Raw genomic sequence first — 15560 nt, forward strand, 5'->3', positions numbered from 1 at the left:
CTGATCAGGTCTAGAGGATCCCTACAGTGTTACCCTAGGTGTAAGGAGGACCCTAAATATTAATACAAGTGACAACCTACTAAGTGTTCCAAGTGAATCGTACCTGGGCTATTATCGCCAGGATTCCGTAGATAACCTGTTTAGGGAAAAACAGTATGTACACATCTGTGTTAAAGGGAGACAACCCACTGTATACATATGTATATAACTGTACTACAAAGAAGGATAAAATATCGGGATCCCTCATCCACGCTATAAGGGTCAAAGGCATCATTCAATTCTCATCCCATAGGTCATCATCAGTCAATCATTAAACTTTATTTGGTCATGAGACCATAAAAGTACAATACATAGACATTACACAGCTGTAATTTAAATACATGTCTAAAAATTTTTAAAACTTCGCGCAATTAGACAGCAATTAATCAGTACGACTTAATCTCCTTATATCACAATTGATAAAAGTAACATATTGCTGCCTTCTACTCAGTTCATGATGTCCAAAAGATGCAGCTAACGTTTTTAAAATTATTATATAAAAGGCAAGGGAGAGCTATTTACATTTAAAATGGGATGTAGTCATTGGGGCATAAAAATAACAATATCAAAAGATTCCTTCACCAGCATGGTCCGGACATCTCAAGGTCAAATCAGGGCTTGTGTCAGGGCCTTCCTTCTAATTTACCAAGAATGGCCCAGGAACTTTGCGATTGCGCACACGAACCATGGTCTTGTGTCAGATTTTAAGATGTGCAAAGCTACTCTAAAATTGCGGGTTCCAAGTTGTCTGCAAATGGGAATTAGCCATTTGCCCCTTAGTTTTGTGTATGCAGAACAAACAAAGAGAACATGGCCTATTGATTCGGTCAAGGCAGGGTAGCAAGGGCAGGCAGGGCAGCAAGGGCAACCATAGTTCATTATACCCCCTGATACGTCACCCAACATGGGCAATTGATGGCAGTGACAGAGGCTAGTGACTATGAATGGTATGTGTAGTGGGTACCCATATAAGTGACAGAAGCAACTAGCTCTACATGCACTAACACAAGGTGACAATACATCTACTATGTATTGTACTGACCCTATTCCATGGTTAGTTAAAAGGCCTGCATTATAATGAGTAAAGCGGCATAATACACAAATTCACTAAAGCACCTACGTCTTAGCCTAAGCTTAAGGGGATACCAGTAGGCTGGTCAAGGAGAGGATAGTATCCTTCATTGTCACACTCTGCAAAGTCCGCAACAAGTGATGTGTGAGGGACACAAAAAGAAGGAAGAAACTGACACTTTCACATTTCTTATAACAGGACAGCATGTCCGATAACAGATCACATAATATCCTAACTCTTCACATGTCCATATCATGAGAGAGTCAGGTGTATGTCTTATCAGTTCCATTTTACTATCTTAATCTCTAGAACCAATTTTATTTTATTATAGGCTGGCACCAGAACACCTCATTCAGGCTACACGTGATAATGTTGCAACATTGTACCAATTTTAAACACTGTGACCCAACTGGAACGCCAATAGTTGGTGAGTGTGGGCTACTTGGCCAACTCAATCGGCCCCAGAAATATTGCACAGGGGGGTGTCTCAGAAATCAGATTAACCCTCCATGTATCATAAATGTGTCCCGCCCCACCCAGCCGCATCATAATGGCAGAACCATGTTGCCCCTCATGGTACACTACTCAATCATGGGCATGTGTTGGCTCACCCATTCAGTCTGCATAGTATAATATTAAACTCCACTCCATGCTAAAAAACACCATCTGTTCGTTTAGCTGTTTTGGCTGGTTCACTACAGCAGGCCAGAACCGAGTAGAGTTAACCGGAAAAACTCAGCCCCCCACCCAGTGCTTCTTACTTCATCAGAAGAGACGCCACCTGTGTCAACCTGAGAGCTTCCACTCCTTGCGGCGGGTACGTATGGAAATGTGAAAAGCGGCATAGCGTTATTTATATATGTTAGGTCTGTCCGATCCAAAAAGCGTTCTTCTGGGTATGTATCACCCATTGTCTCCAGATCCACCTGTCTAAGTAGAGCCATTGCTTTCGCTTCCTGTGTGACCGTGATGTTTGGGTGGTGGCCTAGGGGCAGCGCAGGGGCGTACAGCGGAAACTTGCAGGCTCTTTCCTGAATCCTGAATGGGAAATATTAGGCAGGGCTTCAGGCAAACAGGTTAGTGCACTCCATTATGGAAATCCTGAACTAGAAAGATGAAAATAAACCTGCTTTCTTCAACACCTTGGCCTAGCATCATCGGGGGGTATGGGAGAGATCAGATATAAGACTTTTGGATCGAAGAAGGAATGAAATGAAGTAGGACAAATACAATTGTGCTACATTTGCTTGCTGAACCAAGTATTGTTAATGGATTTTGGTATTTATCTTTCAGAAGCCACCAATAGGAGAGCTTCCACATGATCTAGAAACGGAAGATATGGAAGACGATACCCCTAAACGCAAAAACAGAGCAAAAGGAAAGGTAGGTATTAAAGGGATACAGAGCATGGTCATCATGTTCTGCAAATACAAAACAATTAAGTTGCTCCTTACCAAGAGCCGAAATCTGCTTTCTAACTCTTATAATGGATGTGGTGAATCTTTGTATTGCCGGAGAAGCTAAACTATTTAAAATTGGGGGTTAAGTAGCCTGGTCACCTGTTCCTTGACTGTGCTGTGCCCTAAATATGTTCTTGGGAACACTGAAGTATCATTGCTGTATAACAAAATTCTATGAACGACTTGTGGCCCAAGTGTGAGGTAATATTATCTGTAAATGACACCAACATTCGGGGTGATGTGTAATCTGGCCCGAATTGTCTTTCAGCAGTCAATGATATTATCCATCCGTGCCATGGCTCTCCCCTATTTCCAACCAGTTGGCACTGTGCGATTACAGATTTATGTGATCTAAATCAGTTTCTCCTCCTCCAGGAGTTCAAAATTCTATTTTGACAGAAGTACTTGTAATATTTCATCACACAATTGGTTATGATCAGGTGACTTGTGTGACATACTTTTAAGTCCTATGCACCAAGCCCGTACACCGTGTGTGAGACATACTTTTAAGTCCTATGCACAAAGCACGGACACCTTGTGTAACACATACTTTTAAGTCCTATGCACCAAGCCCATACACCTTGTGTGACACATACTTTTAAGTCCTATGCACCAAGCCCGTACACCTTGTGTGACACATACTTTTAAGACCTATGCACCAAGCACGTACACCTTGTGTGACACATACTTTTAAGTCCTATGCACCAAGCCCATACACCTTGTGTGACACATACTTTTAAGTCCTATGCACCAAGCACGTACACCTTCAAGCACAGACATAGCTACAGGACTGGGCAGATTTCTAGAACAACCAAAGGATTTTTTAACTACCAGCGAGGGGAAACATCAGCATCCATAGATAAAGACTGTTGTAGCTGAAAAGTTCTATCCTAAGCTGTGTCTGGGCTTGGCCGCCGCTGATGTTACCACTTCAGAGGGTAACGGCAGGGGAAGGGCTCAGGACGAGTGAGCTATTCTAGCTGAGCCATCTCTATCTGGCTCTTGCATTGGCTGGGGTCTCGCAAAGGTAACAGAGAATCTCTTAACCCCTTGGGCGCGGCCGCGATTCTGCACCTGTGCGGCGTTTTCCGTAGTGGGCGGGTTCATGACGGCCCCCAGCCGTCATCAGCACACGCCCACCGCGGTGCATGACGGACGGGGCCGTCATCAGCACCGAAGGGGTTAATGGCCATCACCAATTTCCCTCTAGTAAGCAAATTTGTCATTTTTAAAGGCTTCATCCTCTATGGGATACAGCGACTGATTCAGTCACACAGGAGCGGCAGTATGTCTGGTAACCAGACAATGCTTATTGACACACTATATCTCCTGCGAGACAAAAGTAATGCCAGATGGTTGGTCATTGGCTGCAGGGAGAATAGAATGATATGCTGCAGCCTTCACAGGGATTGTACATCGACTGAGCATAATACGCCAATAGTATCCTGCCACACGGCACAATTGTAGCACACCATTTGCGCTAATAAGGTATCTACCACCAGTGAACCGAAGTCAAGTGTAAAATAGGAGAAAAATCATCTTTTCCTCAGATCTCAGCTCAATTCAAGTCATCATAGAGGGCAGGATGGCGCGCCTAGCTCCTACAATTGTAGCACTATGGCTGATATCCGTACATATCCCTAAAGTACTTACACCAATAACAGAAACTCGATCTCTTGCTGTAAGAGGTTGTAACTCTCACAAATTATAAAATGCCCCAACTTCAAATGGGAATGCCTGCCTGCTCAGTCCTACAGCCTAAAATCAGCATTGCAGCGAGAAGCCAACTCCTAACAGTCGGTGTGCCGTGCAGCTTATTTTGAGACAAGACCTCCTCAAGAGAGGAGGGAGGAGCAAATCCTCAATCCCTTAGGACAGTCCCCAAACTGATATATGCTTCTCGAGCACTGACACACATATACTAGCCTTTCTTCAGGCAATCCGGATGTTCTGGCAGCTGTCGGGCAATCCTCAACCAGCTCTCGAGACACACATAAGTCTCCTCCTTCCCCTTGTCTACTTCAGGACAGGGGCTTATATTTTCCCAGAAAATCCTCTTCCTCCTTTAAATTTGTTGTCTTTCACATAATAACAATTACAATAACTTAATTATTTGTCAGGTGCAATTGGTCTTGTGCAGGGGCCAACGGTGAAGCGGTAGACTTCGTTGTTTGAATTGCCTATTTTGGGGGGGGAAATTGCTCCACTTTGGTTCCAGTCATTATCTGAGCAAAGACTAATTGCCACATTTTAAGTTAGAACAACAAAGAAGTTTACATTAAATACATAAAAGTTTTGAAGTCGAATTATCTTATTGGGTGGGGAAAAGGCAATCGACAATCAACCTCTGAAATGAGTTCAGCCCGCTCTTCTACCACAGCAGAAAGGAATAAAGGAATAAAACAAACATGCGCGCAGAGTCAAAAGACCTACATTAAATTAGTGGAGCCTGGAATGACTGAATGGGTTGATCTGTTTTTTTGCATGTGACCCTACATAAGCCATTTAGCACATCCCTAGTCTGCCATGCCTTAACAAGATCAGTCAAGGGACTGTTCCTCCATCAAACAACGACTATGTGAATAAGATATTGCATCAAGAGATCAAAGATGTCGTTCCTGGGATAATGGCCAGGAGCGAAAGCTTCAGTCAAATGGTACAGGTTGTAATAGCGGCATTGACAGATCGTTATTGTTTGCGTAACATTGAAAAGAAGGGCAGTGCCCTCTCAGTAGGGTGCATCCTTTATTGTGTGAAGATCCTTAGAGAACCCTTATATTGTTTCACTTTCTCCCAATTACCAGGATTTGTACCATTATCAAGTGAAAGGTCGGTCAATTGCAAGAAATCAGATCAACTGTAGTGCAACCTTTCCCAAATATTGGTCCTTAACATTTACTCCAATACCTAAATATCATTAATATAGAAAACTCTTTTCCACAGCCCAAGTGTTGCAGGTAAAGAAACGTGTATCAACCAAATATCACACATCTAAGAGATCTCATATAATCTGGACTTGCAATGACCTATAAGGCTGCACATACTGAGTGCAGCCAGTAACAGATGGTTAATGATGTTCCCATGAAATAAAAACAGTTACTCCTCCTCTTTCTTTCTAATGCCAGTGTGTGCACTATGTTGTTCAGTGACTCGAAAACATCGTCATTCACTGTGTGCACCAATAGAGTGTTTTCTTTAAAAAGGCAACTAAACGTTTGACCGTCACATCATTACTCAAGGTTCTAATTCCTTAAATTTGATACTCGATTGAACCTTTTACGAATCTAAAAATAGTCGTGAGCAATATGATTTTTTTCCCGAGTGGTTGAAGTTTATGTTGCCAGATTCGGCTCCTTCATCACCTTAGTGAAATGGGGGAAAGACAGGTGGCAACACAAAGTAAAATACCACTTAGCAAGATGAAATTATCTAAGAAAGAGATCCAAGCATCCTATCCCTACCCATGTAGTCTAGTAATTTTTCAAGCCAGGGACATACACGTACAAGCTGCCTGTCAGTCGTGGGCCTCCATTCAACAATATTTCCGCAAGAGTGTTTCTTTAAGGCCTCCAGAAAATATTACATTGCTTCAACTTAGAGAAAGACATAAGACTTACCACCATCTGTTATTACTTTGACATGCAAAGGAAACCACACTGATGCAATACCCTATGCCTGCCATTTCCTAACACATCCGCTGAATTTTCTTTCCTCTGAGGCTGTGTTGCAGAGCTCAGATCCGGGGGGAGGAGAATTTCCCTCCCTCCCATTTGCAGATCTTGTTTCATGTGCGCCGCCTGTCCCAGGATCAGATCATGAAGCTGCGAGTTGTGCAGGACTACCATTTTCGTACCCCTGCCACCTTACTGACTGGGGCAACAAGGCATTCTCCTAAAAATGTGTCAGTTGTCTGTGTGTATCCAATGGAATGTAGGGAATCCCAATACTAATATAGGGACCATGCACCATAGAACCCCCATAGTTTTAACCCTGCTGTCATAAACACCAGAACTGTTCTAGTCAGTCCATTCTTTAAGTCTGTCCTTATTCCCAGTTCCTTGCAGTGTGTCTTACCTGTTCATCTCTGTTGACCTGGAGTCCAGTTCCTTCATTGATGCCTTGATTCCACATACCTTGCTCTCCGCATGACCCACACTGGACTGCATCACCATAGTTGTGTTTTCCAGTGTATCTAGCTTGGACAGGGTTTTGTCTACTGCCGCTATCTCACTCTTTTGGCCCTCCTCCTGAGCTCCTGTTAAGGCCTCATCCTGCTTTTTCTCAGCTTTTTCTTGCCTATTCCTCTATTGAGGCGTGAAGCAGTCCTTCCTCTCACATCTGTGTCAGTTTCCTGTCATGGCTGTGGGGCATCGGTGTATCCCCTGCCGTCACACTATGGCAAGGGACCTCCATGGGTTCCACAACTATTGTCGCACTCTCAGGGGTGTAACTTAATGCGTCTCTCCGTCCCACACCAAGTACGAAAGGACTGTCCTTGACCACAGGTCTGGGTTGACCTCTACACTGGTGTATTCAAGTGGCATCTCTACTGCTGCTGAGGAGTTCCGGTGCATGACGGTCCAGGAGACTGTGCTGTCCCTGCTTTGCCCCCTAGAATACACATTATATATTTAAAAAATGTTATCTATGTACACATAAAATATCAGCGTCTTACTTGAAAATCTGATACATTGCCTATATATTTTTTAAAACACCTTTGTACAATAAGAGAGCTCCCTATTCGACATGTATCATGGTGCTCATGCCTTTAAATGTACCTACCGTCATGTCCATTCTTGGCCACCTTTGCTCACTTTGCACCGCCCTGCTTCTCTCGGTGCCCTCATGTGAAAGATGAATCAGAATCTCCCTCCCATCATCTAGGTCAGTCCATAACCCTTCCTTTGGAGCTGCCCGTCATTTCGAGTAGTTTTTCCTTCCACATCAAAAACCAAAGGTTGCTCTTGCCTTCTCCAGCTTCAGCTTTTCTGGGCTGCCCAGTAAGTGCAAACTCCACCCTCCTGCAATAAACTGTATCCATTTCACTTTATACCTAGCATTATTCTTTGCTTGTTATTGACCTATGTATCTAAAGCAAAGCCTATTGTTAATTGAAATGCTTCCTTGCTCTACACAGAAAGACCCCCGTCTAGACTTCCACACTCCTTGGCGTACATCCTAAACTATCATTAATGTACAATAGGCTCAGAACAGTTTTAGTTTAAAATATCTAATGTTTTGTTTAGTCAATTCATATTTCTCATAACTTATTTGTTTGTGTAGAAGGAAACATCTTCCTTCTTTGTCATACAGAATATGTCACATCAATTAACAGGTATCTAGAATAGTGTAAACAATGTTAACACCTTAGAAAACCATAAGGGCCCAATTAATTATTTCATTCTTACTCATGCATATCTCTCACACTGTCACCAATCAGTAATTCTATATAAAATGGCAGCTTTTCATCATTCATTAAGGGTCTTACTTTTCACAAATGTTGTCATAAATATGAATAGTGGTACTCAGTATTGCAGTTGTCTTGTATCCTCTTACATTGCATAGATTGGTATATCAAATCATCGTATCTCAAACTTTTCCACTTGTGTCTTCCCAGTTCTTATCCGTTAAGTTGTTCCATATAGAGAGTTTTGTACTCTGTTCTTATCCTTTAAGTTGTTCCCTATCGAGAGTATTGCACTTGACTGTACTCGGTTCTTATCCTTTAAGTTGTTCTGTATAAAGAGTATTGTACTCTCTATACGGAACAGCTTACCTCTATGGTTCATCGGGAGGAAGGAGCCAATAACTGTAGGTTTACGGAGAGGAACACACCTTGACGAATGTGTGACTACAAAGGTTCCTGAGTCCTTCCTCCATTGGGCCCAGCTGACCCAAAGTTGGGGTCCCTAGGGACCTAAGATTTGAGAGGGTCTGACAAAGGTCGCCCCTATACTGATAGTGGCATGCACAGGGATTTGTGCTGCGCAGGGACCCTGTTTTTTCCGGTCTGAAGAATGCCATGGACTTGCATGAGCCAACAGGCAGAAACATGTTGACGGTTTGAGTGGTGATGGGGTACTAATTCCCCTTTTCTCCACATTGGATTTTAATACCAAGTGTTTTTTTATTTTATATACAGTTCAGTTTGGCATATCACATTGTTTTTTAATTATACTATGCCACTGGTCCATTCTTGGTTAGAAGTGCCTCGCTGATCTCCAATTGTAGGCCTGCATCATCATCAAACCGTGTTTTTGAAGAGCGTCAGGAGTGCTATGATGAAGCATGACACCTGGTGGTGTGTGAGGACATCCTGTCACATTTTTGTGTATGCCCAGGGATGAGCTGGTGTAAGATGATTCATTGGTTTAAATTGTTTCTCGGTTGGCTCAGTTATCTTTAACGATTGTGATTGGAGGCCAATTCACCCTTGAGGCACCACAGCCTTTAGTTCCCTACCACAGATAGTGTCCATGGTAATCTGTGTATTGAGGTGTCATCATTTTCACATCTATTTCTATGGCCACCCTTTTACAGTTAATACCGACCACAAACCCCTCATTCCTCAGTTTACTGGGTCCTCCTCTAAACCACCCTGAGATTTGAAAAGTGGATACTCCAACTGCTGGAATACAGTTTCTCTGTAGTTTATCGGCCTGGGACTCAGAACCATGTGGACTATCTCTCCAGGCATGCAAGACCTGCTACATTAGGTGAGGAGCAGGATGCCAAGGAAGTGGTGGAGTATGTTAAGTGGATGGTCGAGAGTTCCAGACCTCACCCCATTTCATTGCTGGAGATAATGGAGGCTATGAAAGTGGATGAGTGCCTCCGGATGGTGTCAGCCATAGTGGCATCAGGAAACTGGAACACGATGATTCAAAACTTATTGCATCGCACTGCTGAGGCAAGACAGACTCTGTTGTCTCCACACCACATCCGTCATGAACTAGCCATATCTCCAGAAGACTGTATGTTGAGAGGCCACTGGCTAGTGATACCAGGACTACTACAGCAGCAAGTAGTGGATCTACCTCACACGACCCACCAAGAGGTGGCCAAGACAAAATCCAGGCTCAGATGTAAAGTGTGGTTCCCTGGCCTTGATGACAGGGTAGAACGAACAGTGTGCTCCTGTCCTTTATGCCAGGCCAGCAGAACTGTTTGTGCCCATCATCACAGAAACCATTAATCCACTTCCCTGACATCAAGCCACTGCTGACTTTGGGAGCCTGTCTGATGGCCAGCACATGCTGTCAATGACCGCCAGTGAGCCCATACTTTGCTTAGAGACGTTCATGGAGAAGATCAAGGTTACCCACAGCCTGCTGAACGAGCTGCACACGGATTATGGTCCTCCGTTCTCCAGTCAGGGATTTGCTGGCTATCTGAAGTCCAGAGGCATTCATCAAGGGAGGATTACACCCAGATGGCCACAGGCAAATGGGGAGGCAGAACGATTTATGCGTACTCTAAGCAAAGTCCTGCGGATCGCTGTAGCCAATGACCAGAACATAGAGTGTGCATTGTATGTATTCCTGTGAGCAGGGGCGTAACACAGGCCCCCGCAGTCCACGCGGTGCAGGGGGGGGGCCCTAGCTCCAAGGGGTCCCCTCGGCACTGAACTCTGGCTCCTGATTGAGCCCGGAGGGGGCCCCCCTAAGTACCGTGCAGGGAGGCCCCCTCACTTTTCGTTACGCCTGTCCCTGTGAGAATACAGACTTACTCCTCTTGCCACGTCAAAAGTGAGTCTCATCGCTCTGTGCATGAACCGGGTGGTGGATGACACCACTCTCCACATTGGAAATCAGTCAATGGTCATAGATGAGGTGGCAGATGCATTGAACCAGTGGAAGGCAAAGAACGACAAAATGTCAGTCAAGACAAGAGCATGGCAGAGACATTTACAAGTTGGCGATTTAGTACTCGTCAGACATCGGCATCCAAGAAGCAAGTTTTGTTTGCCTATTGAAGTCAACCCCTAGAAGGTATGGGAACAGTGGTCACAGCGAAAAGGATGATGAAATCGTTACCAGGAACATAGTATTTTTCAAGCATTACAATACACCAGGTCCCCGTGTAGATGAGAACCACCGACCCTCTCAGGATGTAATGACGACCCCTTGGAAAAGGCCACAGTGACCTCTCTCCCTTGATCCATGATACCGCCATCAGTGGCAGATGTGCCAGAACAGACTCCGGAGTCACCTACCTCCTGTGGTAATGATGGTGGAGTGAGCTCAGATGATGTCTCTGGACAACGGGAAGAACTACCTGAGAACAGGCCAGTGGTTCGACGAAAAGGGACTGCGAGGTACCATCTCAGGGCCAATCCAGTTGGATTGTGCTGAACTAATGGGGGGTTCCCTCAAAGAGATGTAGATGAGCCATTTTTTAACACTGTTGCTCTATGTGGGGCGTTCATCCGTTTAAAGTATATATGGGTGTTCAATGTTCTGTCAGGGTCATTTCTTTTTGTTTTTTATGTAATTGTTTTGTCTGCTGGTGTTAAGGAGGAATGTTATGTTGGGATATGGACTATCCCAACACGCAAAATACAGGAGGGGTGTTTGTCAGGGGAGTCCCATGTTTGGGACATAAGTGTGGTTGTGGCCGTGACTTGCACAGAAATGTTTTCGTTTTTTTTATTCTTCTTATTGAAAAAACAATGACATCATACAAATCAACCAAATACAAAACAAACCATCATTAAAATACACAATATAAATTAAATGAAAAGTGGTCAAATTGCACAGAAATGTTAATAGAGAGGCCCGAGGCTCCGACCGCTTGGTAGCTGAGTACAGCACTTGTGTCTCAAGTCGTATGTCCTTGGCGTAGTGACACAAAACAATGTCCAACATTAAACATCACGCACTTACCCATATTTCATATAGTGCTGCTTCAGGGTGCCGATCCATGGTCGCACCCAGAAAGGTTCTGTCATTATGTGCTTTAGAATGACTTTCTGTCCCATGAACTGAAACACCTCCTCAGGGGTAACAAAATCTAGGTGGCTGTAAGAAAACTGTTTCAGTTTAACCGGATGGCAGACTGGCACCAAGTCTAAGGGGGTCATTTAGAGTTGGGCGGTAATAGGGCAGAATTGGCAGATATCCTGTCAGTCGTCCACACTCATTCTCCTTGAATCATTTAGAAATGGAGCCCAGTTTCCAACAGAGATGGCTCAGCTCGTGAAAAAAATCCTTTGCCAGTGACCCGCCTTCCGCAGGATTGAAGCCATTACTGTCATTAAAAAGAAATAACCGCAGACACGCCCAGCTCCCTGATACTATTACTGTTCTATGCACAGAATCAAAAACCCTCCTGTAGGAGTTTGTATCTCTAAAAGAAAAAAAAAGAAGAAACAAAAATAGTGACCAGGCCACCATGACATGGAGGTCTTGTCGCCATTACATTGTTTCCACTTCCCCCCCTATTAGTGTGAGCTTTCCAACAGAAATCCATGCCTTCAATTTGGAGAACTTCAAGTAAGGCAGGGTCTTCCCCTCCTCAGTGACTTGTCAGTCGGCTCACTAGTGTCTGCTTGTCACTCTGGGGCTCTTGATACTTACCTTGGCCATTTTCACCTGTGTGTGTCACTTGGAAACCAATCAGTTACCTCATAGTTCTAGCTTCCACAAGTCCACCTGCAAACATTCAGTATCACTACAATATAAGCAAGCCTCAACGTCACATCAATAGTTCATTGTTTAAAGCAATACCTCTCGGTCGTGGGGGCCTTTCCAGTGAGCCCAGTGGCCCATTCTCTCTAAAATAGACGCATAAAGTGGCAATTAGAGAGTGTACTCAATTGATGTCTAACCATCAGAGACCCAATTGATTTGAGCCTTGTCATAACCTCTCTTACACTCTACTCATAGATTATTCTCACGTTTTAGCACTCAGCCAGCTATCCTCTCAAAGCACACGTTGTGCTTCATCCCTGCCTGTTGGGACAAAGATTGTAAATTTGCTGTGGTTGTTTGCCACAAACCGTTTGAGGTTCAAGAGGTGGTTCGAAAGGGGGACATTGCTGCTGCAGCGTAAGAGTTTTAAAGTGACAGCATTCTTTTGGAATAGCCTTTTCCATTCAAGCAGTTCCCAGTCAGTTCAAATCTAGGAAAAGCAAAGACTGAATATACCAGAATCTCCATAAAGGTCATTTTTCCAGAGTTTTGTGGCTTTGGAAAGGAGATTTTCAGGTGTTTCACCCATAATTTTACAACATATTAAAATGTGCATCATTTGGGACAGTGACACAGCGTTAGGGTTTGATTGAAAGATTGGGAAGGCTAGAAGTATTTGTGGGAGTATGAGATAGGATAAATCACTTTTTTTCTGAAGCTTTAGACATGCCCTCGACGGTCTTTTAACCACATTTTACCAACAGCAGTGGCATTTCATCCCTTCTGAACTGTGTCCTTTTCTTCTCTCCACACTGCAGGGCTGCGGGATAGGGGGCATGAAGAAGCGGCAAGATCCAGCGTCACAGGAGGATCGAGACAAACCATATGTCTGTGACAGTATGTATTCTGGATTGAAACAATCCTTTTTTGGTTCCTTGCTTTTTTACCCTACCTGAAGGAAATGGATACGGAGACTCTCAGCCTGATTCATCAAGCGAAATGCGCTCGCAAAAGGGCCAGATTCTGAGAATCTGGCCCTTTGCGAGTGCAATTTTTGCATTTGGGATTCATCATCCCAAATGCAAAATTCGCTATTAAAGAATTCGCATATTTGCGAGGAATTGCATTTAAGGAATCTCTATTTGAGATTCCTTAAATGCAATTCATGAACCATTTTAAAATACCGAAATCGCTATTTTGGGCCGCTATTTACCGCGAGGTCAAACCTCGTGGCAAATAGCGAAAACTTAGAAAAATGCATTTAAATGCATTTTTCTAAGTTGCATGTTACACACACACATGTCCTTTGGAAATGTGTGTGCGCAACACCAATGTAGATTACATTTCAGGGGTCCTTTGGACACCCCTGGCACCCTTGAAATCGCTATCTTATTTGCGATTAGCAAATTGCTATTCGCAAATAAGGAATAACTCCCCATTCATTCCTATGAGCCTTTAGGCCCATAGGAATGAATTGGGAGTTAATCCTTATTTGCGATTAGCAATTTGCTAATCGCAAATAAGGAATGTGTAGGAATCGCATTTCTTTATGCAAATTCTACATGAATCCCGTTTTGCAAGTCCTTAATAGCGATTCCTTATGAATCGCTATTAAAGACTCGCAAAACGGGTCTTTGATGAATCTGGCAGTCTGTGTCTAAAAGACAGGGAATGCATTGGAGATGCAGATTCTTAAACTCTGCAGCTTACCAGTACTTTCAACTAAAAGAGTACGCGAGTGTCTTAACAGTAGGTTCACGCGATTACAGATCAGGATTTAAATTTAGTAGGTACATGCATAATTAAATATTAATACGTACTGTGGTGTCCCCTGTGTGCTCAATGCAGGAACTTGGTAACCTAAAATAATTTGCAAAAAGTACAGGTCCTGTGGCTAGGAACCTTGTATTCTTTCGCTTCCCCTTTCATCCCCAGCCTGCTTCTATTTCTTCACGTTGATCTATGTGAAGTGGTATAGTGCCAAAACGACTGCAGCTTAATGACCTTAATTTGTTAGAATTTCCTGTATAAGGGCAGTCAGTTCATGCCATGGTCACCTGGCTTTCATGATTGTGGCCACAGCAAATGGTACCTTGCCAGATACGGATATCCTGAAAGATATCGGCCTAACTCCGTCAGGAGCCCCAGCTGAATGCTATTTGTTAGGTTTTGTAGGTTGATGGAGACTTTATTCTCCCAAATCTCTGGATCAGTCTGTGGATTTCACATGACACTGCACTGGATGCTGCACACAGATTGGCAAGCTCCTCCACTGCCGTATATAAGGCTGCCTTGCCAACATCTTCAGCCCTTTTTTGGACCACAAATGGGGTTCTACCCCCAGTCGATTCACCATCTTCTGAGTTGGAGGACTGCTTGCCCAGTGCCAGACATCTTTCCATTTCTAGGCATTTTTCTTTGTTCTCTGGTGTAGGAGAAGTGCTAAGGCAGCTTCTTTGCTAAGGCGAGGAGAGCCACCCGATCTCCGCTGAAATATTGGTGGGCTTTACCTCCTGTGTCTTGCAGAAGCTGGTAGCCATGCCCACGGCCTCAGACAGCTCTCCAGTGTGGTACCTGCCTCTGCAAAGCACTACCACCATGTAGGCCAAGAGGGCCCACATGTTGATCTACGTTGTGGCTTCAGCAGCAATGAAAGCGGCAGGAGCCTATGCAGGCCAGCAGGGCCCAGATGCCGGATTAAAACTAACTCTGGAGCCAGTGCTGCTTCCCCACCCACACTGCATGGTTGGCCTCAAGTCCTCACTTGATTCCCTCTCCAGTCCACCACCGCTGTCGCATTGCTTCATCCTTAGCCTTTTACGCCTGCTTCCCCTTTCTGCAGCCTTTGCCTGCTCCCCCCTCTTGTACCACAATACCCCTCACTCCCAGCTCATCCCCACAGCCTGAGACTGATTCTCAAACCAACCCTACTCCCAACGCCTCATCCCTGATTTCCCTCCTCAGCCATCCCACATCCGCAGTCCACTCTGCCCTCTTGCATCGGCTCAGTAGTTGCAGTTGGAGCTGACTAGGCCTTTAGTACTATGGAAAGAGCACGTTCTCTGTGGTGCCTTTGTAGAAATATATGCATATTCATGAGAGTGTAATTTGTATGTGTGCAGCGTAAAAGGTGTGCTCGCATATGTACTGGCTGATGTTGAAATGTGTGAATGAGTGTAGTGTGAGCAGTGCGAATCTGGGGTGAAAGGTGTTCCGATGTGATTTCAGGGCGAGCTGCATGAGTGCAAGGTCAGAGGAGGGCCCATGTGAGTGACGAGTGAGAGAAGTGCATGCAGAATGAGAAGAGTGAGTTGAGGGTGAGGGGTGTAAATGCAGATGAGTGATATGCCTGTGTGA

The 15560-nt window shown here is 44.3% G+C and overlaps 1 protein-coding gene across 4 annotated transcripts in view; it reads left to right on the top strand.

The window, feature by feature from the left end:
• The window catches only part of DPF1 (double PHD fingers 1), a 548769-nt gene that overhangs the window by 293654 nt on the left and 239555 nt on the right, over positions 1 to 15560 (top strand). For all 4 annotated transcript variants that reach the window (XM_078660411.1, XM_078660408.1, XM_078660410.1 and 1 more), the window contains exons 5-6: positions 2405 to 2494; positions 13022 to 13100. In XM_078660411.1, the coding sequence (XP_078516537.1) occupies positions 2405 to 2494; positions 13022 to 13100 (169 nt within the window). The remainder of the gene's footprint in view (positions 1 to 2404; positions 2495 to 13021; positions 13101 to 15560) is intronic.

This window comes from Lissotriton helveticus, chromosome 9 (assembly GCF_964261635.1).
Source record: "Lissotriton helveticus chromosome 9, aLisHel1.1, whole genome shotgun sequence".
Lineage (NCBI taxonomy): Eukaryota > Metazoa > Chordata > Amphibia > Caudata > Salamandridae > Lissotriton > Lissotriton helveticus.